This window comes from Phocoena phocoena, chromosome 10 (assembly GCF_963924675.1).
Source record: "Phocoena phocoena chromosome 10, mPhoPho1.1, whole genome shotgun sequence".
NCBI lineage: Eukaryota > Metazoa > Chordata > Mammalia > Artiodactyla > Phocoenidae > Phocoena > Phocoena phocoena.
The window spans coordinates 52,319,982-52,347,673 of NC_089228.1; the positions used below are offsets into that span (position 1 = coordinate 52,319,982).

A 27,692-nucleotide genomic window follows, 5' to 3' on the forward strand; every position below is an offset into this window, starting at 1 on the left:
AAAAGCACAACTCATGAGCCATAGCCCCATCTCCATTTTACAGATGGTGGAAACTGACGCTTGGCCCAGGTCAGATGGCTGGTACGCAATGTGACCCAGAAATTGCATGAAGACACCAAGGGGCTTTATTTTTATTCCCTCACGGGGCTAGGCATGTTAATATTATTAATCCACAATATGCACAACTGGTTTGTGATGGCATGTAAAGCTCAAGTTACCTAGTGCCCACTGCTTTAAGGTCTGTATGTATAACCCTAAACAACTGCCTACAACACTGCTAGAGTGTGCCAAAGGCACAAATATCGGTTTAGAAAAGAGCTAACTGCTTTGTAGGCAAGACTTAAAAAGAGAGGAATGATGAAATGAAGGAAGGAGAGAGGGAGGGAGGGAGGGAGGGAGGAAGGGAGGAAGGAAGCCACCCCTGGAGTAGTAGCAGGAGCTGCTCAGCCAGATGAAGGACATGGGGACGGAAAACTAGCCGTGAGCAGAGCAGCCAGCAGCTGCATTCTTCCATCCTCTGTACCCCTAGGGAATCCTAGGTTTTTCGCAAGGTCTTTGTAGGTCTAGTTCTGTATCAGGAGCAGGGTATGGGCCACTATCTCCGAGTCTCCACCCAAGCAGTGGAATTCACCGTGGGCAGTAAATGGCAGCCCTGGGGGCAGGTTTGGGGGACACATCCACAAGCTCACTGTTTCAGCCTTGTCTTAAAAATCACTGTACTCCCTCCATGGCATAGCGGTGGCTGTTTTAATACAATCTTCAAATGAAAGCGACACTTGGGGAAGATGTGTCCTGTTTGGCACATTCCTCCCTGCACTCGTCTAAGACTCCTCTCCTGGGGGTGGGTGGCAGTGGATGAATTCAAGGTGGCCTTCGCCACTGTAAAGAGTCTGGATGAAACAACTAGACAGAGGAGGGAAAAAAGAGAAAGAGCTTTACTTACTGACTTAGTCTTTCAACGAAACATGGAATTTTTTAAAAATTGGGATATAGTATAATATTAACAGATCAATTTCCCAAGGAAGAGCAGTGCAGCTCTAAAAGAATGATTATTTCTTAACCCAAAATGAAAGCTGAATGTGCAGCAGCCCCTCCAAGGGGGGCGGGGAGGGGGGAGGCCCGGGCTTCCTCAGGGCTGCTACATGGTCTCCCCGACTGAGCATGGTGTGATGGCCCTTACTCTCCCTGACAAGCCGCCCTGAGATGCTCCTGCGGCCTCCTCGCAGCCTAAGTGCCTGCCAGGCCCCGCGGGCCCGTGCCTGTCAGACAGGTACCTGGAAGGCCTCCAGGTGGCTCCCATGTGGCTCTATTTAGACAGAGGAGGTGCCAACTGGCAGCAGGAGCAGCAGCTGAAGACCTGGCAACAGACGCAGCCTCGCCCTGGACAGCTGCGCGGACACCGGGACTCTGGCCCTGGCGCCCCGTCCCAGAGGGGCTAACCTAGTTCCAGCTGCTTTTGTCCGTAGCAGTTCCGCAGTTCCGCAGGCAGCAACTGTGGGGCATTTCACTCCAACACAGGCCAAAGCACTTCGTTAACCTGCTGAAATTGGATTTTCATCCCGATGTCAGTAAGACTGGAGAACTTGGGGGATATGAAGTAATGGACCCCTTGACCCTCTTTTCAAAAGTGGCTCAGAGGAGGGGACAATAATGTTATAGCTTGAAGTGAAACACCAAATAGTATGTTAAAGCATCATTTTTATCAAGGGCTGCTGAAATCAGGGCATCCTTTGATAAACAGGTGTATTGACAATTGGGGTTAAAATGGTAATGCAAAAAACAAAAGTGTGCCTGGGGCTCTGCTGTGACCTTAAATCTCTCCTAGGGCACCACTTAAAACCTCTCTCTCGGGGCTTCCCTGGTGGCGCAGTGGTTGAGAGTCCGCCTGCCGATGCAGGGGACACGGGTTCGTGCCCCGGTCCGGGAAGATCCCACATGCCGCGGAGCGGCTGGGCCCGTGAGCCATGGCCGCTGAGCCTGCACGTCCGGAGCCTGTGCTCCGCAACGGGAGAGGCCACAACAATGAGAGGCCCACGTACCGCAAAAAAAAAAAAAAAAAAAAAAAAAAACCTCTCTCTCTCTCGAAGGGCCACCTGCATTAGAACCCCAACGTGCTAGCTAAAAATGCAAATTGGAACCCCACCCCAGTTTTAAAGAATCAGAATCTCTGTGGGGTAGGTAGGGAGCCCTGGGGTTAATCAACTCCAGTCGTTGTTAAACTGGAAAAGGCTGATTTAAACAAGAATGAAATGAAAAATATAAGCGAGCTCATAGTAGGCACTCACTAAAAATGCTCTTTGCATAAAATATTTTAATTCTTCTGCTCCAATAGTTTAGGACACTTTATTTCACCTCCAGGCACCTTAACAGAAAAAGTACATTATCTGATGTTGTCTGCGTAACATTAAATCCAGGAGCTCCTCCACAAAGGAGGGCTGGTGTTCTGTGTTACTGTGGGCAGAGCCCACACCCTGGTTGCTTTCTGGTTTGGCTCTGCACCTTCCCAAGAGGGAGCAAGACAGTTTTCAGGGAGGTTCTAACCGTCCTTGGGAAATAGGACTCCTTCCCTGAATGTTACTTGTCCTTGGCTAGGCTGGAACAGAAAATCCAGCAGGTAACAGAAAAAACATGCAGGCGGCAGCCTGCTTCCTGGGGAAGTTTAAACACAGTTAATTAAAACCCTGCAGAATGGGAGGCAGGGGATTAGGGAGGCAGGGGATTAGTTCGTAGGGGGAAAGGGGGGGGCCTGCTAGCAGGAGAGGTGATGCCTGCCTACCCAGAGCTCTCTCCCTAATCAAGATCCAATGTGCACCCCACCAGCCATCACTCCATTTGATAAGACCCAGCATCCCTTACTTAAGGGCCACTCTGTAAAGCCTGTCCCAAGAGCCGGGCAACCTCAAATGCCTTCTTCATCAAAAATGAAATTTACTGAGGAGTTTACTGCTTTATCTTAAAATGCGGAAGAATGAAAATAAGGGAGGGAACTAGGTGGGGAAGGATCCTCTGAAGTGCAATAATCACTCAGCCCTTCCCATCTCTCCCCGCCCCACCCTGTCCCGCCCACCAGGATTCCCCTGCTGTCCTGGTGGTCACACCTAGCTCCAGCACCCAGGGGGCCCTTGCTCGGTCACAAACTTTCCAGCCCAGGCCCCGCTGGGAAGGGCTCAAGCTACCACCCCAGTAATCCTAAAAGGTTCTCCACTCCACCTCCCAATTACAGAAAACCAAGGGCATCACCATCAATTAAGCACCGAACTGCCTAAAGCCCGGGCAAAGATGCACAGGAGCCTGGCCCCTGCCCTGGGAGCGAGTCATTTATGAGCATTAAGCCCAGAGTAAGGCAGGCTCCCAGAGGCCCATAAAACTCCCAGGGGAGGAAATGGGGATTAACCACTTCCTCCCACCCCTCAAGAAGGGGTTCCAAGCTCTACCAAATTGCAGAATAGAAGGGTTCCCAGGGCAGGAGAAACGGGGGACGTGGGTCAAAAGATCCCATACCCGGGCCACGGCCTCTACCAGGGGACACGACTAACCCTGGGGTCTCTCAAGTTGCTTTGATTTTTACAGATGAGGGCTTCTGGGGTCCTGTTGCCCCTGCAGTTCAGTGGGGCACATTCTAGCAAGTCTCCTCACCGCCCCTGGCACGGGTCTGGACTCTGTCCAGGGAGGGACAGGGCGTACACGAGGATTACGTGTTTATTTGACAAGTACTATGCTGGTACAATGGCTTAATTCTTTTACATACACATCAGCCAGATTTATTGGGTTGAAAACTGTCCCTATCCTGGGCAGTTTACAACCCCCTCATCTTTCACTCAATTTTTATTGAAACTTATTTCAGCAGCTCTTACCCAAATCTAAGAAGAGCAGCTTACAAAGAAAGCCAACAACATGCAGAACCAAGCTTGAGTCAGCAAAGGAGAAGCATGTCAACGAGCCGTCCTGAAACCAGGAGTTTGGCTCTGAGCTTCCTGGCAGTCAGAGCAAAACGGGCAATACGCCACAACTATGTCATTGTCAAACCATCCGCTTGAGAGGGCCAACAGTTCTCCTGGCAGCAGATTCAGACACAGCAGCGAGCCTGTAAATCCCCTTCTCCGGGAAACACTTTAAGGTCTGTACGTGAAACAAATACACAGCTGGAAACACACTCGTGTAACCTGCTCTCTGGGCTTCCCTTCCCCCGAGTTACAGAAATCCCTGCTGAAATCCTCCAGGGACAGTCTTTCTTTTTCTTGCTAGAGAAAAGCAGGTACAGGAGAGCTTCCCCAAAAATCCTCTTCTAGAAATCTCAAAAACTACTCTTCCCAAACTACTGCCCTAACCCTTCAAACAGGAGTGCAATCTACCCCACCCCCATGACGGCCTAGGGGGGCGGTCACTGACCCCAGAGTGTTTGGCAGCAATGGACCAGGAGTGCAGGAAAGAGCTAAGCTTTTTCCCACCTCTGAGCTGGCATTTGGTTTCCAAGCTAACTTTCCATCTCCAGGACCCCCTTCCTTTGCCAGAACCTGCAGTGATTGGGGTGGGGGTGAGGAGGTCAGAGGGGTCCTGTTCTAGGTATTCTGTCCTGTGAAAAACTAGTCACCTATGAGGAACTCTGCAACAAAAGGGTCTGTAGGACCCAAATGCAGAGTGGGGGAGGGGTGGAGGGAGCCTTTCAGGTTGGGGATTTCAGCCCCTCCAATAGCTTTAAGGAGTGGCAGGAGAACTGCCATATAAACTACAGCACTACAGCCCAGTTAAATTTTAAATTCTAACAGACAATTTTTTGTGTGTGTCCCAAATATTGTATGAGACATACTTGTACTAAAAAATTGCTTACTGTTTATGAACTAGACATCCTGGGGGGGGTGGGTCTAGGAGGGAGCTAGAGCTGGCAATCCTGGTCAGGAGGCTTCCTGCTGAGTTATGGGGGGGGGGGGCAGTTTCCAGTGGAGTGAGGCAAATCTCTTGACAGAACTTTTGAGATTACTCCTCATTGGCTTTGTGGCAAGGTTTTTTTGTTTGTTTTTATTTTATTTTTTAATGAGGGGAGGGTCTTTAGTGTGACTGCCGTTAGGACTAAAGCTGGGGCACTTAATCCAGCCCAGGGGTGACTAAACTGGGAGATGCAAACCTCACTCCACCACCCCCCGACCCACCCCCCGCCCAAGAGCAGAGACAGAGGCTTCCATGGTGCTGGCCACTCAGCCAAAGCATCAACATTCCAGGAGGCAGCATTCCCGCCCTTCAGGAGGAACAAAGGGCCTGGGGAGGAATTCCTGCTGCCCCAAGCATGGGGGTGGGGTAGTATCCAAAGAAAACTGGGCAGAAAAGAGCGCCCCCAGCAAGAGGCGCTAGGAAGAAGCCCATTCCCTCCAAGAGGAATGAGAAGGCCCAAGGAAAGCCTCCAGCACGGATATTAAAATTCAGCCCTACAAACACGAAATGCAATCTGGGGGCTAAGTCTCTATCCGCGATGGAGTAAAGTTCAAGAGAGAAAAAAATCTAAAGGAAACAGGCCAAAAGTTCCAAATTTAATCATTAACTTTACCTTGAGGGTCTTTTTTGTATTCTTGCTACCGGCTGGCTTTTACTTAAAGTAAGCAATGCGAACATTTCACTGTCCTTCAGAGAGGGTGGGACTCGCTGGCTTGTTTTTTAAACTACAGCTCCCGCGTCACCACAGATGATCTCCCAGGCAGATTCTAATTGCAGATCCCCAGCACAAAGAACCTTCGGAAGGAGGGGAGCAGGTGCGGGTGAGAACTGGGGGAATCAGCCTTGTCTCTGACCCATGTACGGGGGGCACCCACCTCTGGGGACCCCAGTGGACAGGATCTTCAAACAGCTTGAGGGGAGATGAGAGACTTGGGCACTCCAGGGCCTCGGTAACGAAGTCTGAGGACAGACTGACGACTGCGAGGTTCTCTTTTGCTTTGAGGGCAGAGGTTTTTCCAAGGGTGACACCGCTCCCGTGGAAGTCCCCTTTCACCATCCCCAACCACAGGTTTTAAAGGGGGCCCAACAGCTCCCTGGAGCCTGTCTGAATTAACTCTGTAAACATTGGTTGAACATTTGCTTTGCAGATAAAGTTCTAATCACCAAGGGGTCCTCAGCAAAGGGCTTTCCAGTTTTTCAGATGCCCTCAAAGGCTCCCAGGCCTTTCTTCCTGGAGACCACGACCGGTCCTTGCCCTCCAACTGAGTCCCCTCCCCACCTTCACTTCACTCTCGCTGCAAAAAAAAAAAAAAAAAAAAATCATTTTCACGCCTTGTAGCCGGTTCTCACAGTATCCAATCCTTACTCCGTCCCAGCTCGGCAACCTACTACTTCCTTCAGCAGCCCAGTTCTCATTGGGGGCAGACGCCAAACACCAGGAAAGAGGAGGAAGAGGGCAGAAACCAACTCTGGATCCTGACAGAGTCGGGCAGTCGAGGACCCCTCCCCCCACAGCAGCACTCAATGATCAAAGGACTCAACAGTTCTGCACACGGGATACAGCCTAAAACCAGGGGAAGGTGGTTCTGAATGACACTTAAAACAGCTGGTTCAGGGCAAGGAACTGCCCCCACCCCTAACCCCTAAGTGAAGCATCCTCTGGTAACAACGCAAAAGTTTCTAAGAAGCTCAAAACCAAAATTTTCTGAAAAGGAAGGGTCTTTGGGAATGGAAGCCACCAACCTGCCACCTCCAGTTGAGTTGGCAGGCCTGGGAAGCTATGAAGTTTCTCAGAAATGCTCAGGACCACAAACCTAGACTCAAGGATAAGAACACTCTGAAGGACACCCAGGACGCTGGCACTCTGCTCGTAGGACTTCACTCCTCTACCGAGTTACCCTTTCCTGAGCCCTGGAATTTTTTTTTTTTTTTTTTTTTTACACATAAGCATGTAATACCTAATCAAAAACAATTTAGTACTTTACATGTACATCATTCACCAGAATACCCCCAAATTCCCGGGCACTCTATTTCCCTGTATAGTGATGTAAGGGTCCCCAGAAGGCAACCTCTGTTCTGGTCCTTTGTGTCCTCAAACACCCGGAGAGAGCAGGCACATGGCCGGTGTTCAATGAGAAGTGTGTTGATTGAACGGAATTCACTTCCACATTTTCCGAGCAATCCTTGAGGAATTTGCCTCCCAGCAGGCAAGTGCTTGCTGGAAAACAATGTTCCCTGACCATTTGCATTGTGGCCCTGAAACAGCAAATGTTTAAAACAGGAAAAGAAAGGGCGGGGGGGGGGGGGGCTGGTGAAATCTGGGCCTTTGCAGAGGCCAAAATGCCTCAAAGGTAAAGATTTTAGGGTGTTTTACAGCTACCTCCACCTCAGCAATAAACCAGGACATCAGACATGGCAACTTTCCGTCATCAGAGACTCATTCACATCCAAAGGCCCGTGTCTCACTCTAGTTTCCATAAATCCTCCCCAACACCCATGACCAGAGCAGCAGACCAAATTCTCTAGAGATTAGCACTGAAAGGTACTACAGCAAGGGAACTTTCTAGGGTATCTTGATTATGATGGTGGTAGCATAGATGTATAACTCTGTGAGAAGTCACCATCAAAATGCATGCATAAAAATGAGTGCATTTGATTGTGCCTACACTACCCCGCAATAAAGATGATAGTGAATGAACAAACTGTATATTGCCATGCAAGGATGTGCTAGACTATTAGATTTAAAAAAACAAAGCAAGATGTAGAACTAAAGATGCAGTAGACAAATATTTCCCCAACAAGTTCATTAACATCAGTGTGTGCACAATTAAAGATTAAATAATAGGGACTTCCCTGGTGGTCCAGTGGCTAAGACTCCGAGCTCCCAATGCAGGGGACCTGGGTTCAATCCCTGGTCAGGGAACTAGATCCCGCATGCTGCAACGAAGATCCCTTACGCAGCAATGAAGACCCCACGTGCCACAACTAAGACCCGGTGCAGCCAAATAAATAAATAGATATTTTTTAAATGTAAAAAAAAAAAAAAAAAGATTATTAAATGATAAATACAGTCATAAAGGTAATGTTGCAGAAGCATAGGAAATGAGACCAATGATACACTCCAACCTCTTACCAGTAGTTACATCTGGGGAGTGGAATCAGCAAGTTGTGTCTTTTTAGCTACTTAGCACTTGCCTGTGTTAAAATGACTACTTACTTCTCTTCTAGTTAAAAACCCCAATGAAGATAAAAACCAAGCGGAGAAACGGCAGGTCTGTAGGGCCCTGCCCAGTAACTGGTACACAGTAGGCAACAGAGCAACACATGCTGAAACACTGACTGATGTGTAACAGGCCTACACCAAATCAAGCATTGCCACTTATCTGTTATCTATTTCCTTAGTAGCCACCAAACATCAAAGAGATTTTTCAGAGATCACCGGTATATGACCACAAAGCATGAACACTCAATATACATACATTAAACTGCAACCCAGTCGGCATTCACTGAGTACAGGCCTTAACACACCCTTCTCTTCACCCCCAGTTAACAGCTATATTCTTAACTGTTTCCCAGAATTGTACGGGTTCAGAGAAAAAGGGGAAATGAGACCATTCACTAACAGTCAGGACACCAGGCTCATCATTTGTTCTAGATAAAATTAGACCCCACCTCCTATGATACACTAAGAATGTATTCTAAGGTAGGATTAAAGACACAATATGTAGAGACAGTAGAAAACGATCATAAGTGGGAGTAAAATTTAAAATGTATAACAAGTTAAACTAAACTGAGGCAAGCCCAGGACTCTGAGAAATCCACTGCAACAAAGAGCCAGTACTCACTATTTTGGATAAAATGCCTACAAATTGATTTTTTAAAAACCCAGGAGGGGGCTTCCCTTGTGGCGCAGTGGTTGAGAGTCTGCCTGCCGATGCAGGAGACACGGGTTCGTGCCCCTGTCCGGGAGGATCCCACATGCCGCAGAGCGGCTGGGCCCGTGAGCCATGGCCGCTGAGCCTGCGCGTCCGGAGCCTGTGCTCCGCAATGGGAGAGGCCACAGCAGTGAGGGGCCCGCGTACCGAAAAAAAAAAAAAAAACCAAGAGGGAGAGGCCCGGGAACCAAGGCAATTTGAGGAGGAAACCCAAATGGTCAATAAACAAAAAGGCGCCCACCCCACAGTCATCGCAGAAATGCAAAGTAAGCCAACAGGACGAGCGAGCCGTTTTTCTCCCATTAGATTGATGGCAACAAGGCCGGGTGGGGTGGGAGGAAATGTGGCTGGCGAGGAGGCAAATTAACAATTCAAATGTGCCTCTCCAGCATCTTAGCAAGTCCCCGGCTGGGGGAGAAGGGGGAGCCAGGGGGATCTTCCCTCCGGAAGCAACAAGTACACAAATTGATGGCAATGGCCGATGTAGAGAAAATCCCACATAAGGGAACAGCTAAATTAATTTCACACCTTGAATGCCAAGTTTGGAGCAGTAATGACTAGCAAAGTAAGTACAGGAAAAAGTACTACGTGTTTTTAAAGACTGTATGTCTATACTCTGTGTGTGTGTGAATGGCTGTTAAGGTTTGGAAGAAAACACACTCAGATCACACACTTTGGGAAGAAGTAGGACTGGGGGTACACTTAAAAAAATTTTTTTACAAAGGTATTTATTACTCGCATAATTAAATAAGGATTAGAGTTAAGTGGTCCAAGTTACTTCCTGGGAGGGAATACAGGTAGCCCTGAGAAAAATCTCAATTTTCCATTCATCCAGCAACTACAAACTGAAGATGGTGAAGGAAGGAAGGAAAGGTCAAATAAATAAAGTCACAGAGACATACATATTCAGAAAAATTACCACCCAAAATGACAAGTGCTGTGAAGTCTAAACAAGTCAGTTAAGGAAAAAACAAGTCAGTTAAGGAAAAAAGAACTTCTCAATGTTGTTAAAAGAACACAAATTTAAAACAAAATTGCTACCTCTTCCCCCTTTATAGCCCCTGTCAAGTGTTTGCAAATGTTCTATGGTTTGTATTAAGCACTCATTCATCCGTGTTCCTCTTTTGTGTTCACTGTGGCAAACCTATCCGCATTTAGCACCAAGAAGGGGTGAGACCCTCCCACAGTGAGTGACAACATTTACAAGTGCCAACTGAAAGTCGAGGAGCTGAAATAAGAAGGGCCAGGCAGACAGGACAGGGATACCTCCCCCAGTTAGTTTTTTAGTTTTTTTTTTTTCTTAATCTGCTGAAACCACAGAATGTTATGCTCTGGATACTCTGGGCTCCCCCCATGCAACACCCCCTCACCTGCTGAAACCATAGAATGTTATGCCTTGGATACTCTGGCTCCCCCCCATGCAACAGCAACACCCCCTCCATCATGTTATACAAGCCAACATCGAGGACTCAACAGAGCCTGAAACTCAATCCTTTCTCCCAAACTAAGGCCCAATACCCCCTCCTCATCTTCATCATCTGATCTTACATGCTTTTAGATTTTATTCCCATTTATTTATCTATTGCTTTTCATGCATTTTTTTTTCTGTTGTTGTTGTTTTGTTTTGTTTTTGGTGGAGAAGAAGAGAATTGGTTTTGCACCCCAACAAGCAAAGAAATGGAAAAAACCTTGAAAATAAATTCTGTGGGGCTAGAACAAATAGGCACTGATGAACATTAACTTCAGACAAATTCTGTGCTTGGTTCTGCAGTAAACACGATACAACCAATACAGGAAAAAAAAAAGGACCACTGATAGGAATGCTGAAAACAGCAAATGTGAAACACCATCCGTCCTTGTATGAGCAAGGGAAATGTTTGCTTTCCAACTTCAAAACTAGCTGCACACATAGAAGCATTTTCAGTCTGAGACGCCCAGATATATTCAGTGCCTTTCTTTGCATGTTTCTGTATGTTAGTTACTATCATTTCAATACAATTAACAACTATACCTCAGTTCTTGGATCTCAAGGTACGTCTGTCTTTTTACTGCACAATATACTTAAGGATGAATAAGATTACAAAATTAATAGATGTTGTGAACCCCAAATGTCCACAATTAATCACTATCTCTTGCTAAGAGAGGATTTTTGCTATGCCTTCATAACCTGGTTTCCACTCATCACCATAAATATAAACTCAAACACAAAACCCCCTTTTCCCCAACTAACCTTCAGTTTAAAGTGGAGACACAAACCTAACTTCATTTACACTCCCTGGAGGCGATTCTTTCCAAAATTCCCTCAAAGCTCCAGATATTTGGGTTGGTCCATTGCTGATGAGAGCTATGCTTTTTTTATTTGCACCCATGTGGCTTTTTAAAAACCTGGTTAAATTGGTAAAATAAATTTTCCTCTTCGCATAGTCCTCTAAATCTCTGAAAGCTCTGATAAAGCTAACAACAACAACAAAAAGGGAAATAAAAACTAAAGGGGGGCTTTCCTGGTGGCACAGTGGTTGGTTAAGAATCCACCTGCCAGTGCAGGGGACACGGTTTCGAGCCCTGGTCTGCAAGGATCCCCCATGCTGCGGAGCAACTAAGCCTGTGCGCCACAACTGCGGAGCCTGCACACCACAACTACTGAAGCCTGTGCACCTAGAGCCCATGCTCAGCAACAGGGGAGGCTGCTGCAATGAGAAGCCCGCGCACCGCAACGAAGACTAGCCCCGCCTCACCGCAACTAGAGAAGGCTCACGCGCAGCAACGAAGACCCAACGCAGCCAAAAATAAATGAAAATAAATTAATTTATAAAAGAAAATAAAAAACAAAGGAAATTTTTCTGAGAAGTTATTAAAAATAAAGGGCATAATAAAGTTATTAAAAATAAAAAAATATTAAAAATAAAGTTATTAAAATAAAGACTGGTGGGTGGCTGGCAGGTGCTTCCACTGCCCCCTGCAGCACTGTCCCCAAAGCAATTCCTTCCCTTTGAATTCCTGTCTTCACTTGTATTTATTACTTTAGAAATTCTTTTATTGAAGTGGAGTTGATTTACAGTATCATGTTAGTTTCAGGTATACAGCACAAGGATTCAGTTATATATGTATATATACTCCTTTTCAGATTCTTTTCCCTTACAGGTTATTACAAAATATTGAGTGCTATACAGTAGGTCCTTGTTGTTCACTTATATTTATATATAGCACACATTGCAATTTTTCATCAGAAAATACCTCATTTGATTCTCAAAAAAAGACAGCCCTAGGCAGACGAATGCACAGGTTACCATCCTATAGAGTGACGAGGAAACAGGAGGCACAAAGCCACACACTTTTGCTGACAAATGTTCCTGATCAAAATGGAGGCTCCGGCAGAAGACAGTGACCACCAACACTCGACACAGCACTGCTCATATTCCAGGCATTAACATAAACAGTCACCATCGCCAAAAACAGGAAACACGAGTGCCCTCCAACTGGCGAATGTATAAACTGTGGTACATTTATACAATGGAAAACTACTCAACAACAAATAGGGAGGCACCACTGATTCCAGCGAATGCAGCTTGGCAAGTGGAAAAAGCCCGACTCAACACTGTCAGATTCATGATCTTCTGGAGAAGACAAAACCATAGGGCTGGAGAACAGGTAGAGGGCTACCTGAGGCTGGGGGTCGGAGCATTTCAGGTGATGGGGTGCTCTGTACTGAGCATGGTGGTGACTGCACTCTATGCTCTTGTCAAAAGGTGCAGAATTGTACACGAACAAAAGGCGAATCTTACAATGTGCGTACCTACCTCAATACACAAAAACGAATACCAAAAAATCAAAATAGGAAATCACCAGACTTGGTAAGAAGTGAGGCCTTCCCTCTCGGCCTAAGGTTCTGCAGCACAAACTGCTCCCTGAACTGCAGGACAAAGCCAGGGGGGTGGGGTGGGGGGCAGGTCGTCCCAAAGGCCGAGGAGAGGAAGGGGAAGCAGGGAACGGAGCTCCTTCCTGCAGGGCCGAGGCTCCTCCCCTCACTCAAGATTATACCCATAATGGGCTGCACGGGTCTAGCTCACACCAGGGAGGTACCCACGGATGCCCCCGTGCACCAGCCTTTGGGGAAGGCAAGGAGAATCCCCCAATCCCAAACTGGTTGTGTAAGCTCCACAAAGAAAGGGATTCGGGGCTATTTTGCTCACTGCTCTTTCCCCAGGGCCTCCTGCTTTACACCAAATCCGATTTCATAGAAATTCAGGTCTGCTTACCTAGAAATTCTCTGCACTTGTTTCATTTTTATTTAAACTGTGTAATTACACAAACAAGTACGAAGAACATACATAGGTCTGGGAACAAAAGCAGCAGCCTCTCTTGGTAAGCACATACATGACTCAAGAGAGCTGGAAGCAGGGCGTGGGCTATCCGTGGCTGGTGCAGCCTGCTGGCAAGTCAACAGCAAGCTGGGTTAGTCGAAGACTGGAAACACACTGACAGGAACGGCACTGCTAACTTTGGACACGTTCTGGTCCTCCTTAGCCTGAGGTCTCCCCCCGTATTTTCATGAAATTTTCAAATGGAATCAAGCACCAAGTGGTGCTGCCGGAGGAGTGGCCCAAGTGCGATTCCATCTTCCCAGCTGTGCTGCTTATTGAATTCTTATTGTCTCTCAGCTCGAACCCACCCTCCCGAGTAAACCACATCTCTGCTTTGCCCACTGAATCCCTGTGACTCAGACAATAGGGGATGTGAGGGGGAGAAAGGCTTCGCTCTCTGCTGTCCTGCTTCCTGGGTGGTACCCTCAACAGACTTCTTACTCCAGCGTCATGGGTCCCTGGCCAGACCCACAGGTACCCTCCTATGTCTTAACAACTCCAACCTTTTCTCTTCCGATCTCCCAGCCCTTGGGTGGTAGCCGCTTCCCACAGCTGCTACTTCCCAGGTACCCGAGTGCTCTGCTCTCTCCTTGCACTGCAGCTTCTCAGTTAACTCAAATAACACTAACAATTCTTTACATTAAATGACCTGTTAAAGTAACTAAAGTGGCTCTGGCTCCAGACTGATATTTATTTCTTCTACGTATCAGCAACCACCCCCGCTAAGAAGGATAAAAAAGGAGGGGATCCCTAAAAAACAGAACTATGAAATGACCCAGCAATTCCACTCCTGGGTAGATATCTGGAAAAAATGAAAATGCTAATTCGAAAAGATATGTCCACCCTTATGTTCACAGCAGCACTATTTACAATACCCAAGATATGGAAGCAACCTAAGTATCTGTGAACAGATGAATGGATAAAGATGTGGAATAAATATACAATGGAATACTACTCTGACACAAAAAAGGAAATTTTGCCACTTGCAGCAATGTAGATGGACCTAGAGAATACTATGCTTAGTGAAATAAGTCAAAGACATCCGTTATTTGTGGAATCTAAAATATAAAACAAATGAATAGCAAAACAGAAACAGACTTACAGACATAGAACACAAACTAGGGACTTCCCTGGCCAGTCCAATGGTTAGAGACGTCATGCTGCCACTGCAGAGGGCACAAGTTCGATCCCTGGTGGGGCAACTAAGATCCCTCCCACAGCAGTGAGGCAAAAAAAAAAAGAACACAAACTAGTGGTTACCTGTGGGGAGAGGGAAGTGGGTAGGGGCAAGATAGGGGCATGGATTTAAGAGGTACAAAGTACTATGTATAAAATGGATAAGCAACAAGGATATACTGTACAGTGGAGAGAATTATAGCCTTTATTTTGCAATAACTTTTAATGGAATATAACCTAAAATACTGAATCACTATGCTATATACCTGAAACTAATATAATATTGTAAATCAACTATCCTTCAATTTAAAAGGGGGTGAGGGGACCCTAACACCTTTCTTAGGGATGCTGAAAGGAAAGATCAGATAAAAGATCAAGACTGCACGCCCTCCTCTAGAGTCAATCCAACGCAGGCTCCTTGAAACCACTCCTGCCTTTCTTCCATCTTCTACCTAAACTCCCACCATTCTCCAAGATTCATCTTAAACTCCTCTCTTTCAACCCAAACTCATCTCCCAGTCAGAACCTCTGTTTAGATGCCACAAGCTTTTAACACTTATATTTTCTCTGGTAATGTAAATGCGACCATATATAAAGTAGCCACCCAGGAAGGTAAGAATCCCCTTTCCCCATCAACTACTTTCTTCCAGTTCCGTCTTCCCAGTAGACTAACCAACCACAAGGCTCCAGCATCCTCAGCAAGGAGCATAATTCCTAGCAGAAAACAGACATTCAAATATTTTGATGACAAATCTTAACACATCAAGTCCTGTCAGCAATGAGAAACCGCCCAAATTATTTCATGGTATCAAATATCGCTTGGCCATCAACCAGGAAGTATTTTTTTAAGAAGGATAAGCAACATTTAATTTCATGAAGAAGGAATTTTACCTGTTTGGCTGAAACTTGCGGGGAAAATTGAAGCCAAATTTTTTTTTCAGGAGACTCACACAGTTACGTACATGTATATTGAAACAAATTTTTCTAACTCCTTCTTCCAAGCATCTTCGTATAAATCATAACTCCCCTCCACAAATAGGTCTCTAATACTACTCCTACCATTTCCACCTGAATGGTTAAGTGACTTGTCCAAGGTCACACAGCTACTTCCGCGTAACACCAGGCTGTGAACCCAGGTCTTCTTACTCTAAAGCTCATGCTCTTGTCTTTACATCAAGAATCTACAAGCATTTTCCCATTTACTGTTCCCCTTTTAATCCCCCAACTACATAACGTGAGAGAACATTTTCAGGGCATTCTGTGGCTTGAAAAGGAAGAGATCTCCTTTGTTTCTGGCAAAGGGATCAAGGCAGCATCACGAGCATATTCTAATTAAACCCAACTTGCATCACCACTGAGAACCAGCAACCTGGCAACATCTTTCTCGAATTGGTCCATAAGTCCACTAACATCAACCAAGGCCAGATCTGGTGTAAGAGCCCCACCAGTGCCAGAGTAGCTTCTCTGAAGTGCTGGGGCCACAGGGCAAGAGTACTGGGGCAAGGGCGGGTGGGAGTCTCCACTGCCTGAGATCATGGAAGAACAGGCCTACGTTAGAGGTTGGCTGACAGAGGAAGTACCCTTCTCACTTTGATACTGTAGAGATCTGCTAGGAGACAGACATTATTTCAAGAGACTAATTAAAACTCAAGGCCTCGGACTTCCCTGGTGGCGCAGTGGTGAAGAATCCGCCTGCCGATGCAGGGGACACGGGTTCAAGCCCTGGGTCCAGGAAGATCCTACATGCCACGGAGCAACTAAGCCCGTGAGCCTCAACTACTGAGCCTGTGCTCTAGAGCCCGCGAGCCACAACTACTGAAGCCAGCGCCCCTGGGAGCCCATGCTCTGCAACAAGAGAAGCCACCACAATAAGAAGCCCGTGCACCGCAACAAAGAGTAGCGAGTAGCCCCTGCTCACCACAACCAGAGAAAGCCCGCGTGCAGCAACAAAGACCCAATGCAGCCAAATAAATAAATAAATAAATATATCAAAAAAAAAAAAAAAAAAAAAAACCTCAAGGCCTCTTCCTTGCTAAATCATTGTTCTGATAATACTTCGCATTAAGTTCATTCTGGAAGGAGAAGTAGTCACGGTAATGATGGTCACACTCACTTTTGCCAAGAGACCATACTGTGGCCCATTTGTAATTACCTGTGTGCTATTTAATTTTCTCCTTAATAACTTAAAAAGACCAAAAACAAGATAAAACACAAGAAGCTAAAGATTCAAGCAAAAAATTTAATATTAAACATCAGACTTGGGCTTCCATGGTGGCGCGGTGGTTAAGAATCTGCCTGCCAATGCAGGGGACACAGGTTCAAGCCCTGGTCTGGGAAGATCCCATGTGCCGCAGAGCAACAAAGCCCGTGCACCACAACTACTGAAGCCCGCGTGACTAGAGTCCGTGCTCCACAACGAGAAGCCCGTGCACCGCAATGAAGAGTAGCCCCCCGCTCGCTGCAACTAGAGAAAGCCTGCGTGCAGCAAGGAAGACCCAACGCAACCAAAAATAAATTAATTTTTAAAAAATCAGACTTCTATGAACTAGTTTCAAAAAAAATAATAAATTTGCCAAATATTGTATATAAATAGTAGGGGAGTTCCCTGGTGCTCTAGTGATTAGGATTCCAGGCTTTCATCACTGCCATGGCCTGGGTTCAATCCCTGGTCGGGGAACTGAGATTCCACAAGCTGCACAGCACAGCCAAAAAAAATTTTTTGTTTTAATTTTTAATTAAAAATTTTAAAAAATAACTAGCAGTGTGAAAAGAGTGCTAGACTAGGCAAGTTCCTGCTTAAGTCATTTCATCACCCCAGCCTGTCTCCCCATTTGTAAAGTAGCAGTTTTTCTATGATGATTTAAGGCCTTTCTTGTGATAACTGAAGTTTCCTCTTCAGGAACACCTAAACACACACCTGACAACACCGTGAAATTAAAGCTTATAAAATATTCCAGCCCCTGAAATCAGACTGTTCCCTTGAGCAAGTTGATCCATTTCCTTGAAATGTCATGGTGCCAAAAAAGATCAAGTCTTTAAAGATTAATGGTTGTCAAATACATCATATAAAATGTGAACAGAAACAGTGGCCTTCCATCTCTAAAAAAAAAAAAGCTGAGGGCATTGATGTAGCCTCTAAACACAGTTGTGCCCATCTTTTCCCATAGGCTCGGGGAGCCCTATAACCCTAAGATGGTCTAGACCAGAAGTTAAAGTTGAGGTCCAGTTTTTCTAAGGTGAAACAAGTTTTATGCATGTTTCTCCAGTTCACTTTGCATCACCTTGAAAGAATCACTACATCCTTCTGTTTAGATCATAGTAAACTGACAGAAGCCACAATTTCCAACACTGACATTAGTTTTCTTCTACAGTATCCCCTCTGGGGGGAAGAGGGGTGGGGTGAGGAGTCTGCTGCAATACTCAACAGTTTATTAATAAAAGCTATTACAAACCACAAGGTCCTACTGTATAGCACAGAGAACCATATTCAGTATCCTATGATAAACCATAATGGAGAATATGTTAAAAAAAGAATATATATATGTATAACTGAATCACTTGGCTGTACAGCAAAAATTAACACGTTGTAAATCAACTATACTTAAATTTTTAAAATTCTTAATTAAAAAAAAAAAAACCTGGGACTTCCCTGGTGGCACAGTGGTTAAGAATCCGCCTGTCAATGTAGGAGACACGGGTTCAAGACCTGGTCCCGGAAGATGTCACATGCCATGGAGCAACTAAGCCCGTGCGCCACAACTACTGAAACCGGTGCGCCTAGAGCCTGTGCTCCGCAACAAGAGAAGACACCGCAATGAGAAAACTGCACACCACAACAAAGAGTAGCCCCTGCTCGACGCAACGAGAGCCCAACGCAGCCAAAGATAAATAAATAAATTTATAATAAAACAAAACAAAGCAAAGCAAAGCTATTATAAGTGTTTACAATTGGCTTCTACTGTGCTACAGACTCTTTAAATATGTTAACTGGAATCCTTAACACTGCAAAGTGTTACAGATGAGAAAACTAACGCAGAGCAAGAAATCTCAACCTAAAACCACACTGCCTAAATGCTTAAGTAAAAATAAAGCTATGTAAACAGACAACTTTAATAAGAAATATCACAAAAACATTATCCCAACTCCTACTAAAACTTCCTTTACCATATCCACTTTTCTGCTCAACACTTAACCCAGCACAAGCCTACAGATGATCCTAAGAGAAAGATCTCCCTCTGACATGGATCTCAAAGAGGCAGATGGCACAGAACAAAATCTGCGGATGTGGTCTATATAAACACACCATAATCATGTGTTGACACAACCTATTCACAATTCTCATTTTTTAAACACCTGTACTGAAGATGTTCTATCAGATCCATATTTAGCAGCAAAATCTCCATGTGCAGACTTTTTAGTAGAAGAACATCTTTATAACTATCCCAATTAGCCAAAGACATTAAAGAAATCTGCAAACTCCACTGGCATTTCAACAAGGCTAGATAGAAGGAAATGGCTGCCCGAACTTTCCAGAAGCAACAATAACAACTAAGGATACAGTTGCTGACAGATGTTTGACAGAGGCTGGGCAGGGGGGTTTCCAAAGCCCACTCAGGGACCCTCAAAATTCACAAGATGTGGGAGCCATGAGGGGAGCCCTCAGTTGACACAACTGACCTGACCCACTTCATTGTCTTGTGCCCACTGCTCGGTTTCATTCAAATCCCATTTATATATATATATATATATATATATATATATATATATATATAAAAATCCCATTAACGATGACAGAATGTGCAATTTTGCACAAGCCTGTTGGATAAACAATCACAATCAAGAATTGCACCCTTGGGACTTCCCTGGTAGCGCAGTGGTTAAGAATCTGCCTGCCAATGCAGGGACACGGGTTCAAGCCCTGGTCTGGGAAGATCCCAAATGCCATGGAGCAACTAAACCCGTGCGCCACAACTACTGAGCCTGCCGCTCTAGAGCCCGGGAGCCACAACTACTGAGGCCGCATGACACATCTACTGAAGCCCACGCACCTAGAGCCCATGCTTGCAACAAGAGAAGCCACTGCAATGAGAAGCCCACGCACGGCAACAGAGTAGCCTCCACCCACCAAAACTAGAAAAAGCCCACTCACAGCAAGGAAGACCCAATGCAGCCAAAAATAAATTAATTAATTAATTTTTAAAAATTGGCCTGATGTCTTCGGATTAAATATGAATCTCTCAAAATTTCAGGTGGGTGTTAGTGGGAGATTAAACCCAGGCATTAGGGGTCTTCCCCTGTTTCATTCCACCATACCTTCAAAGCCAACTGTAAGCCAACTATCTAAAACATGAAGGAAACTGGAGATGCAATCTGAAGAGGCAAGGAATTACACTGGAATAGGGTTTAAGCCGAAGTTTCAGATGTCAATTGCCCACGCTCACCCCCCCACCCCTCCCAATTTTTCTGTTAACAAGCCAGAGTCTTGTCAATCAAAACAGTCAATCTGGTTTCAGTCAACTAGGTTTGTGGGTACAGACAAAACCTCAAAGGGAGAAGAATAATTTAGTATTGAAGAAGCAGTAGGTCACATCAACTGAAGAGGAAAGATGGCTCAAGCCTCCTCCTGTAAGTCACAAAGCTTGAAAGGTCAAAGAACGAGGAACAGAGTGGCTGCAGTGGTGGCACCTTTTGCTCCCTTCAGGCAACTGTAATTCTTTATCCGCTCTCTTCCAAAATAAGAGAGATGGAACAAACAGCCTTAGCGAGTCAAGCCTTCAACTCTTTGTCAGTGTTATGGGGAAAAGGGGGAGGAAACGCTACTTTGAAACCACCTGCATGGTAGAATTCTTCTCAACCTTTCGCTTAAGTGTCAAGAAGAATGACATCGAAATGGTCCTTTATTAGCTAAGAATGAATACATCTGAAATAAACCCTGCCCTGTGTGAGGAGCTGGCGAGTAAGCAACCCATGTGACTTCAGTTAGCACCAAAGGAAATAAAATTTGGAGGGGATTAAATTTCAGAGCTATATAGAATTATCAAGTAAATTAAAATTCCTCATAATCAGAAAAACTTATAAAACCCTTTCTTCTGGCAAACTACCTCAACAACAAAAGCATTTTAACCATTTCACCTCCTCATTTAAGGCTTCCTCCAAAACTAACTCCCTTTCTATATATGCACAGAATTTTTAAAATGAAAACATAAAAAGCCAAACAGTTGTGTTCAAAATTTTATATGTTAGGAGAAACTAGAAAACTACACATTTTAATGTTGGTTTTAGTGACCTGAAATATGTTTTAAAATTACATATGTGTGCATTTTCTCTCTTTTTTTTAATTGGCTATGCCTCGCAGCTTGTGGGATCTTAGTTCCCCAACCAGGGATTGAACCTGGGCCCTCAACAGTGAGAGCATGGAGTCCTAACCACTGGACTGCCAGGGGATTCCCCATTCATCAAGCATTTTCTTAATTCAACAGATTTCAATCTACAAACATCCACCTGCTGAACTAGATTCAAAGCAGGAACCTCCAATTATTTCCAAGGTACGGAAAATTTGGTTTTCTGGTGAACAGGTGAGATGTGTGTGCTATGCAGACACACATCTTACCTAGTCCTATAGAACGGGTTGAAGATGGGGCACAGAAACAACTAGAATGCACATTTCTACTCACTTTTTCTCTCTTGTCCTTAAAAAAAAAAGGCTCTTGCTATAAATTTTACAATGTACAAAACACACACCTATTATTTTAAAACATACACTGAGTATGCATGCCTGAAAAAGCTTAGACTCTGGGAATGCAAAATAAAATACATTGGTGCCAATACTGGTACAATCCCCATTTACAGGAACTCATTCAAAATAAGATACAAGAATTCATTCCACAACCAATTATTTTAGGCAGCAAACCGTCTTCCTCAGTGGTTTGAGGCTGATTTTTTGAGAGTGGTTTCCTGGGGAAAGATAGTCTCCCCCGGCAAGCCTAGGATGGCTCAATACTTAGGGTCACACTGGATTGGAATTCTAGAACCTATATTTCCAGGGAGTGAAAATAAATTGTATCAGTACCTACACCCCATTTTCCATACAGGACACTCAGGAAAATCCACCCCCACCCCCGCCTTCATAACGGGGAACAATACTGCCATCCTCGAGCTACAAAATATCCCTCGGCTCAAGATGGCAACTGGGTCACCACTGCCCCCCTCGGCCACCCCCGCCAGTTGACAGGGCCTTTCCCGGGGACCGGAACAGGCTCGGACCCCACTCGGCTTCTCGCCATTTACAGAATCCTACCGCCCGAGCTCTAAACACACTCACACCCCCTTTTCTGCTTCCAGTGTCGCCTCCAAGGCAGCCAGGGGCTCACATCCCACGTGCAATTAACACATTAAAAAGGCACCTCGTGAAGGTGGGAGCAACGCGCTCCAGTCCCACTCAACTACCTAACTCTCCCCGCCAGATGCGTGCAGACCCCGTCTCGGCCCCGCCGCCTCCCGCTCGCCGAGGCGGGCTCCGGGCCGGCCGGGCTGGGGCTGACCCACCGCCGCGGCGCCTCCGTCCGCCTCTCCCAGGCCCCGCGGGAGGCGCGCGGCCAGCGGTCAGGAGCGCGGGCCCCCAATTCCCGGCCTGGCTAACCGTGGGCCTCGGCGCCTGCAGGCCTTTCGGACTGACCACCAAAGCGAAAAACCCAAACTCTGTTTTTTAAATGGACCAAATACAGAGTGGCAGCAAACAACCCTCACCATTCCGTTGGAAAACCCAGCTCCCTCCTTTTAGATTTTAAAATTAAGTTTTAAACCAGTGGTCAGAACACCACCTTGTCAGTCCTGAGGGGCCATTTCCGGGGGGGGTGCGGGGAATGTTTAGGAAAGCAGTCTGGGAAGAGACCCTACCGGCTGCTTCCCGCACCCCTAGGTGGCCAACTGTCGGAGGCACCCTCCTTAAAATTAAAAGGGAAGAGCCAGGCGTCGGGGCCCTCTTCCCAAGGTCAGGTGGCATTAGTCACCATCAGGCAAGGGCTCCCTGAATTATTTAATTGAGCCTGTTGACCCGGGAGGCAACTCAGTGAAGGAGCACGTTTCAAAAACTGAAGTGGAGTGTACCTACTGTAAAACACATGGATTTAGGCATCCAGTCCGTCACAATCGAATGGAGGACAGGACGATAGTCCTCCACATTGCCTTCAGTCTCCTTTTCCCAATCCGAAGAATGTTTTTTTAAAGGAACAATATTACTAAACTGTGAAGGATCACTCCCTCGGAAGGAACGAAGAATTCAGACCGTGGGTGGGATCACTTCTGTGAACCTGGTGCTTTCCCTCCCAACACTTGACTTCTCCATTCACAGCATTGGTTTGTCCCTTTAAACTTAAATTCCCTAACATTCCAAATGCAGGAACGATTAAAGAGACCTAACAACTGTTTTCCAAGTTTTCTTCTTTTAATGAAAAACCAAGAAAGGGAAGTAGAATTTTACTCAAAACTGAGCAAATGTCATGTTTTAAAAGGATAGTTGGTCTAACAGTGTAGTATCTTAGTGCCTTTGCCAAACAACTTCAGCCTAGTATTGCACACGTTAAAAAAAAATCTAAATGTTCAGGGCATCCAGGTACCTCCCAGGGTGAGGGGTGCGACACTTCACACGCTCCCATACCGTTTGAATGGTTTAATAATTTAAAAAGTGTATAAACCTTTTACAAGTGTGGCAACACTGAGCATCTACTGTTTTAACCCAAATAAAACGTATGTGGATCTTTAACCGGGAATATAAATAAAACCTGACATTTAAACTCAACTGCTGGGAGGGAGGGTTCAATCAACGCCCCTGCCAGGAGGGAAATTGTGGCGGATTCAAGCCGCCCTCTCCCTCCCCCCCTTCCCCTCCCCCTCGACGCTAATCTTCCCGGCGAATTGGCTCCCTCTTTCCATCCCCGGGATTCGGATCAGTATTTAACTCAATCCATTTTTGAAAGAACCTACTAGACACATTCAGCCATGAATGTGGGAAAACTTTAAAGATGAGTCCATTCAAAGCTTAAAAAAGGAAGGAAAAGAATAGCTCCCCCTTAGGCTTCATACCGAGAAAGAAACTTTTAAAATGAGGCGTCCACAACAAGTAGATTAGAATTTCAACTTTTTTCCAATAGAAGAAGCCGGCTTAAGGCCAGCAGGCAATAGCTCCGCCCTCCTCCCCAAATAACAGGTTAGGCGTGGAAAAGGCTGCGCTCGTCAAGCCTCAGCCGCGTTCGGAACGAGCACGCCCACTCCACCCAGCACGCAGCCAACTCGCACCAGGAGCCGTCTCCTGCCCGCGCCCAAGGCAAGGCTAGCACCAAGTCTCACAAAGGGGCTACAGGTAGCATTAAGTCACCGACCCTCTCAGCAGAGGCTGAGCCTCAAAGCTTCTGGCCCCGTCCTCCAGTGGGTTCCGGTGAGTGGAAGGTGACACGAGATGTGAAAAATAATCAAGAACGGTTTATTCAACAAACAGCCAAAAGAGCCAAATAAGCTCAAAGGCTGCCGTGCAGCCCGCGGACTCTGCGCACCCGGTTCGAGCCGCGTGCAGCTTGGGTCGGCTTGTTTTCCATGAAAAGTCGAGCCCCAGGTTGAACGGGGTGGGGACACCTCCCAACCAGGGAAACCGGTTCCCGCAGAGATCGAAGCCGGGGCAGGCGGGGGCGGCCCAAGGACTTCCAGCTGGGTGAGGGCAATGGGCAAGGCCCCCCGATTCCGCTGCTCCCGGTGCAGCGGTGGGCCCACGAGGCCGAAGGGCAATTCCATACAAGGGAGGTTCAGGGGCCAGAACACGCTTTTTCCACGGTGCGGGAACAGAACCGCGGAAGGCTGTTCTTACTCCATACAAGGAGGCAACGACTGCCACGGTGTCCCAACAAAAACCACAATCCTCCCCTCACAAGCGCGCACGTGGAAACCAGGTCTACACGCGCAAGCGCACCCCACACTCACCCACACGACCATCTCCTCCTGGCTCATGCCCTACTTAAAAGCAACAATCGACGAGTTTTACAAACAAAAATAAGGTTGGGAAAAAAAGCTAAAGGAGAATCCTCAGCATGCTGGGAGGCCTCTGGTGTGCCCGCACAAGGAGACCACGTCTACACATACACACGTTTCCATCTCATGTCTTACTTAAAACAATAGCCTGCACGCTTTGTCAAACAGGAATGAGGAAATCAAAGTCCCTAAAGAAGAGGAGGTGTCTCCAACCTCGGGAGCCGTCGGAGGGCAGAGGAGGGACCCTCGCACACGGAGGCCAGGTCTACACAGTCGCAGACAACTACCTCTTCCCAGGTCATGCCTAACTGGAAACAGCGGATGCCACATTTTGCCGAACAGAATATTGGATACGGAAGCGGGGGACTCTGCGTTTTGGGACCCCTCGCAGCCCGCACACAGAGGCCAGGTCTTCTCCACACACACTTCCCGGGTCAGGGTATGCTTGGGGCAGCGGCTGCCGCATAACCAAAAGAAAAACGAGAAATCCGGAAGGGAGAGGACCCCCTCCCCTTGCTGGGGGGCTTGCCCGGATGCCCGCACGAGCACCCACGCGGCTCCCCGGGTGCCAGACCCGCGCCCCACGCCGCCCGGCCGCAGCTCCCGCGGGAGCGGCCCCCGAACTCACCTCGTCGTCGTGGTGCTGGCAGAAGCCGAGGCGCTCGGGGAAGACCGAGAGGATGGAGAAGGGCGCGCCGGGGAAGGGCGGCCCGAGCCCGAGCTGCTGCGCCGCGGCGGCGGCGGCGGCGGCTGTGGGGCCAGGCGGGCCGCGCTCGATGTAGTGGTCCTTGGTAAGGCGCACGCGCTGGTGCGCGCGGACGCAGTTGTCGCACAGGTGCTCCTGGCAGTCGAGGCAGCGCGACGAGGCCGCGTTGCCCTCGTCGCAGGAGCTACAGCCGTGAGGCCGGCGCAGCAGCAGCGCCGACGGGGAGGCCGCGGGGCCGCCGGGCGCTGAGCGGGGCGGCGCGGGCGGCTGCGGCGCTGGCGGGAGTGGCGGCGGCGCCGAGGCAGAAGCGCGCGGGTGCGCGTGGTGCGCGTGGTGTCGGTGGTTGCTGTGGCCGCCCGCGCCCGCCGCGGCGCCGGCCCGCCCGTTCTTGGGCGGCGGCTCGTCAGCCGTGGCCACCACGGCGTCGAGCAAGTTACTGAGCAGGAAGGCGGACGAGGGCAGCGCGTCCATGCCCGCCGCCTCGGCCAGCACGACCTTCTGGTCGCACACAGGGCAGCGCAACTTGAGCGGCTCTCCCGGCGCGCCGCCGCCCGCCGCCGGCAGCCGGTGCGCCTCGAGGCACGGGCGGCAGAAGGCGTGCAGGCAGGGCAGGACGTGTAGGCGGCGCGCCGCAGCCCCGGGGCCCCCGCCGCCGCCCCCCGACGACGTGGACGTCTGCGAGGACGACGACGACGACGACGAGTTGGAGGAGAGCGGCGCCGGAGAGCCGCACATCTCCTTGCACAGCAGGCAGATCTGGAAGTCGGTCTCGGAGAACGAAGCCATTTGCAACCAAGCCCGGAGGAGGGAGGAGACCAGAGAGGAAGAGGAGGAGGAGAGGAGAGAGCGGACAAGGAGGGTGGGGGAGCCGCCGACTCACTCAGAAAAAGGCATCAATTAGGCCTGCGATCCAGGAGCCGGCACCAGAGCGGCGCGGCCCGCTCGGCCTCGCCGCGTCCGGCCCGCGCGCTGCCACCCCCGACGCTGCGGGCATTAAATGCCACTCTCCGGAGGCGACACAGATTCCTCCCGGAAAAGGACGCGGGGGCCGCGTGCTTTCCCGAAGCGGGAGCGCCGGAACAAGTACCGACACGCGAGGGGCGAGCGGGGGCAGGGAGGTCAGAGGACTCCCTGGAGCAGCTGTAGCTTAGCTTCTCGCCAGCCGAGGGGAGTACCCCCAAGTCGAGTCCGCTGTGCAATCCCAGTCCCGGCGGGAGAAGCAGAATTTGGTTCGACGAGTATTTGGTGCGTGGATTTTCTTTAAACGGATTTAGTCTCTTCTTGGGACAGGAAAGCTCCCCCAAACTACTAAAGGCGGGAGCGGCGCGATGCCGAGCCCGTGTCCCCCCGCGCGACGCCGACCGCCCCGCCGCATGACGCGGCGGCCAGGGGCTCCTGGGTGGCCCGGCGTGCGGCGCTCCGGGCTTGCGCACGGCCCGGCGCGGCCTCCCTGCAGGGCGGTCGGCCCCGCCGCAGCTGCAGCTAGTGGGAGCCCGCTGCGGCCGCACGCGTGTAGTACGCACGCGCGCCCCACGCGCCTCGAGTCTCCCGCGCGCCCGCCGAGCCCGGCCGCGCTGCCGGCGCTTAACACGCACGCGCGCCCCACGCGGCCCTGGGCCCTCTTGCCCCCGCCTCGCCGGGCCTGGGCGCCTCCAGCGAGCTCCTTCTCCGGTTTAGCCGCGCCGAAACGCGGGACCACAGGTCCCCGCGGGCCGTCGTGAATTATTCATCGGCAGGAAGATATTAGATGTACCCGCTGCCCGCTCCGCGCGAGCCGTCGTGCAATGCTATCCGAGCTCCGCGCGCGCCCCGCGCCCCTCCTCCTCCTCGCGTCCGTCCTCTCTGAAACCTTGGCAGCGAAGGGGGATCACATTTCCTTTGTCATCGGGCCATTTCGCCCTCGCGTTGGTCCCCCCCCTCCGATCCCGAGCCGCGGGGACGGAGCCTCCACCGGGGCGCGCCGGAATCAGTGGAACCGGCAATGGCCCAGCGCGGTGAGCTCGGGAGCCGCGTGGTCAACGCCGCCGGCCCGCTCCCGCGTCATCTTCTTTCTGAAACGAGTCGCCGAGCAAGACTCGGGTGGCCCCGGCAGCGCTGCTGCGCCTACCGGGCTTTGCTCGCGCCTTGCGCCCTGGCCTCCTGGGGCTTTGAACAACTCCCCAATTCGGGTTGCCTGCGTGCACGCGCGCGCGTGCCCCCTCTTTCTCTGCTTTGCCGCCTCTTCCTCCTCCTCCTCTCAGTACGCTGGATATTGGGACTGATCGGAATTCGGAATCCTTTTAATCTCCAAAGGAGCAAACTCACTTCCGCCCGAGTGCTGGGAGGGGGCTGGGGGAGGGGACACAGGGGAGGGGGTTCCAGGCAAACAGGAAACATTAGCCCTCTCGGCACGGCTCGCTTTTGTGTGCTCCCTCCCTCCTCCCTCCAACCTCCTCCCTTCTCCGGGCCGCAGGGGAGATGAACGCCCCCGGGCTTCAGTGTGACGACCTTTGAAACCTTCCGAGCGAGGAGTGGAGAGCGACTCTTCCGTTTATTTAAAAAAGAAAAGATTTCATTCTGAATCCCGGTTCT

At 48.7% G+C, this 27,692-nt stretch overlaps 1 protein-coding gene and 1 pseudogene across 1 annotated transcript in view; one reads left to right on the plus strand and one right to left on the minus strand.

Annotated features, from left to right (window-relative positions):
* Positions 1-25,907, minus strand: part of TRIM71 (tripartite motif containing 71) — a 59,012-nt gene extending 33,105 nt beyond the window's left edge. Inside the window, exon 1 of the mRNA XM_065886410.1 lies at positions 25,044-25,907. Coding sequence (XP_065742482.1) covers positions 25,044-25,907 — 864 coding nt within the window. The remainder of the gene's footprint in view (positions 1-25,043) is intronic.
* A 542-nt stretch (positions 25,908-26,449) lies between these two features.
* Positions 26,450-27,382, plus strand: LOC136129585 (uncharacterized; annotated as a pseudogene).
* Positions 27,383-27,692: the final 310 nt, after the last annotated feature.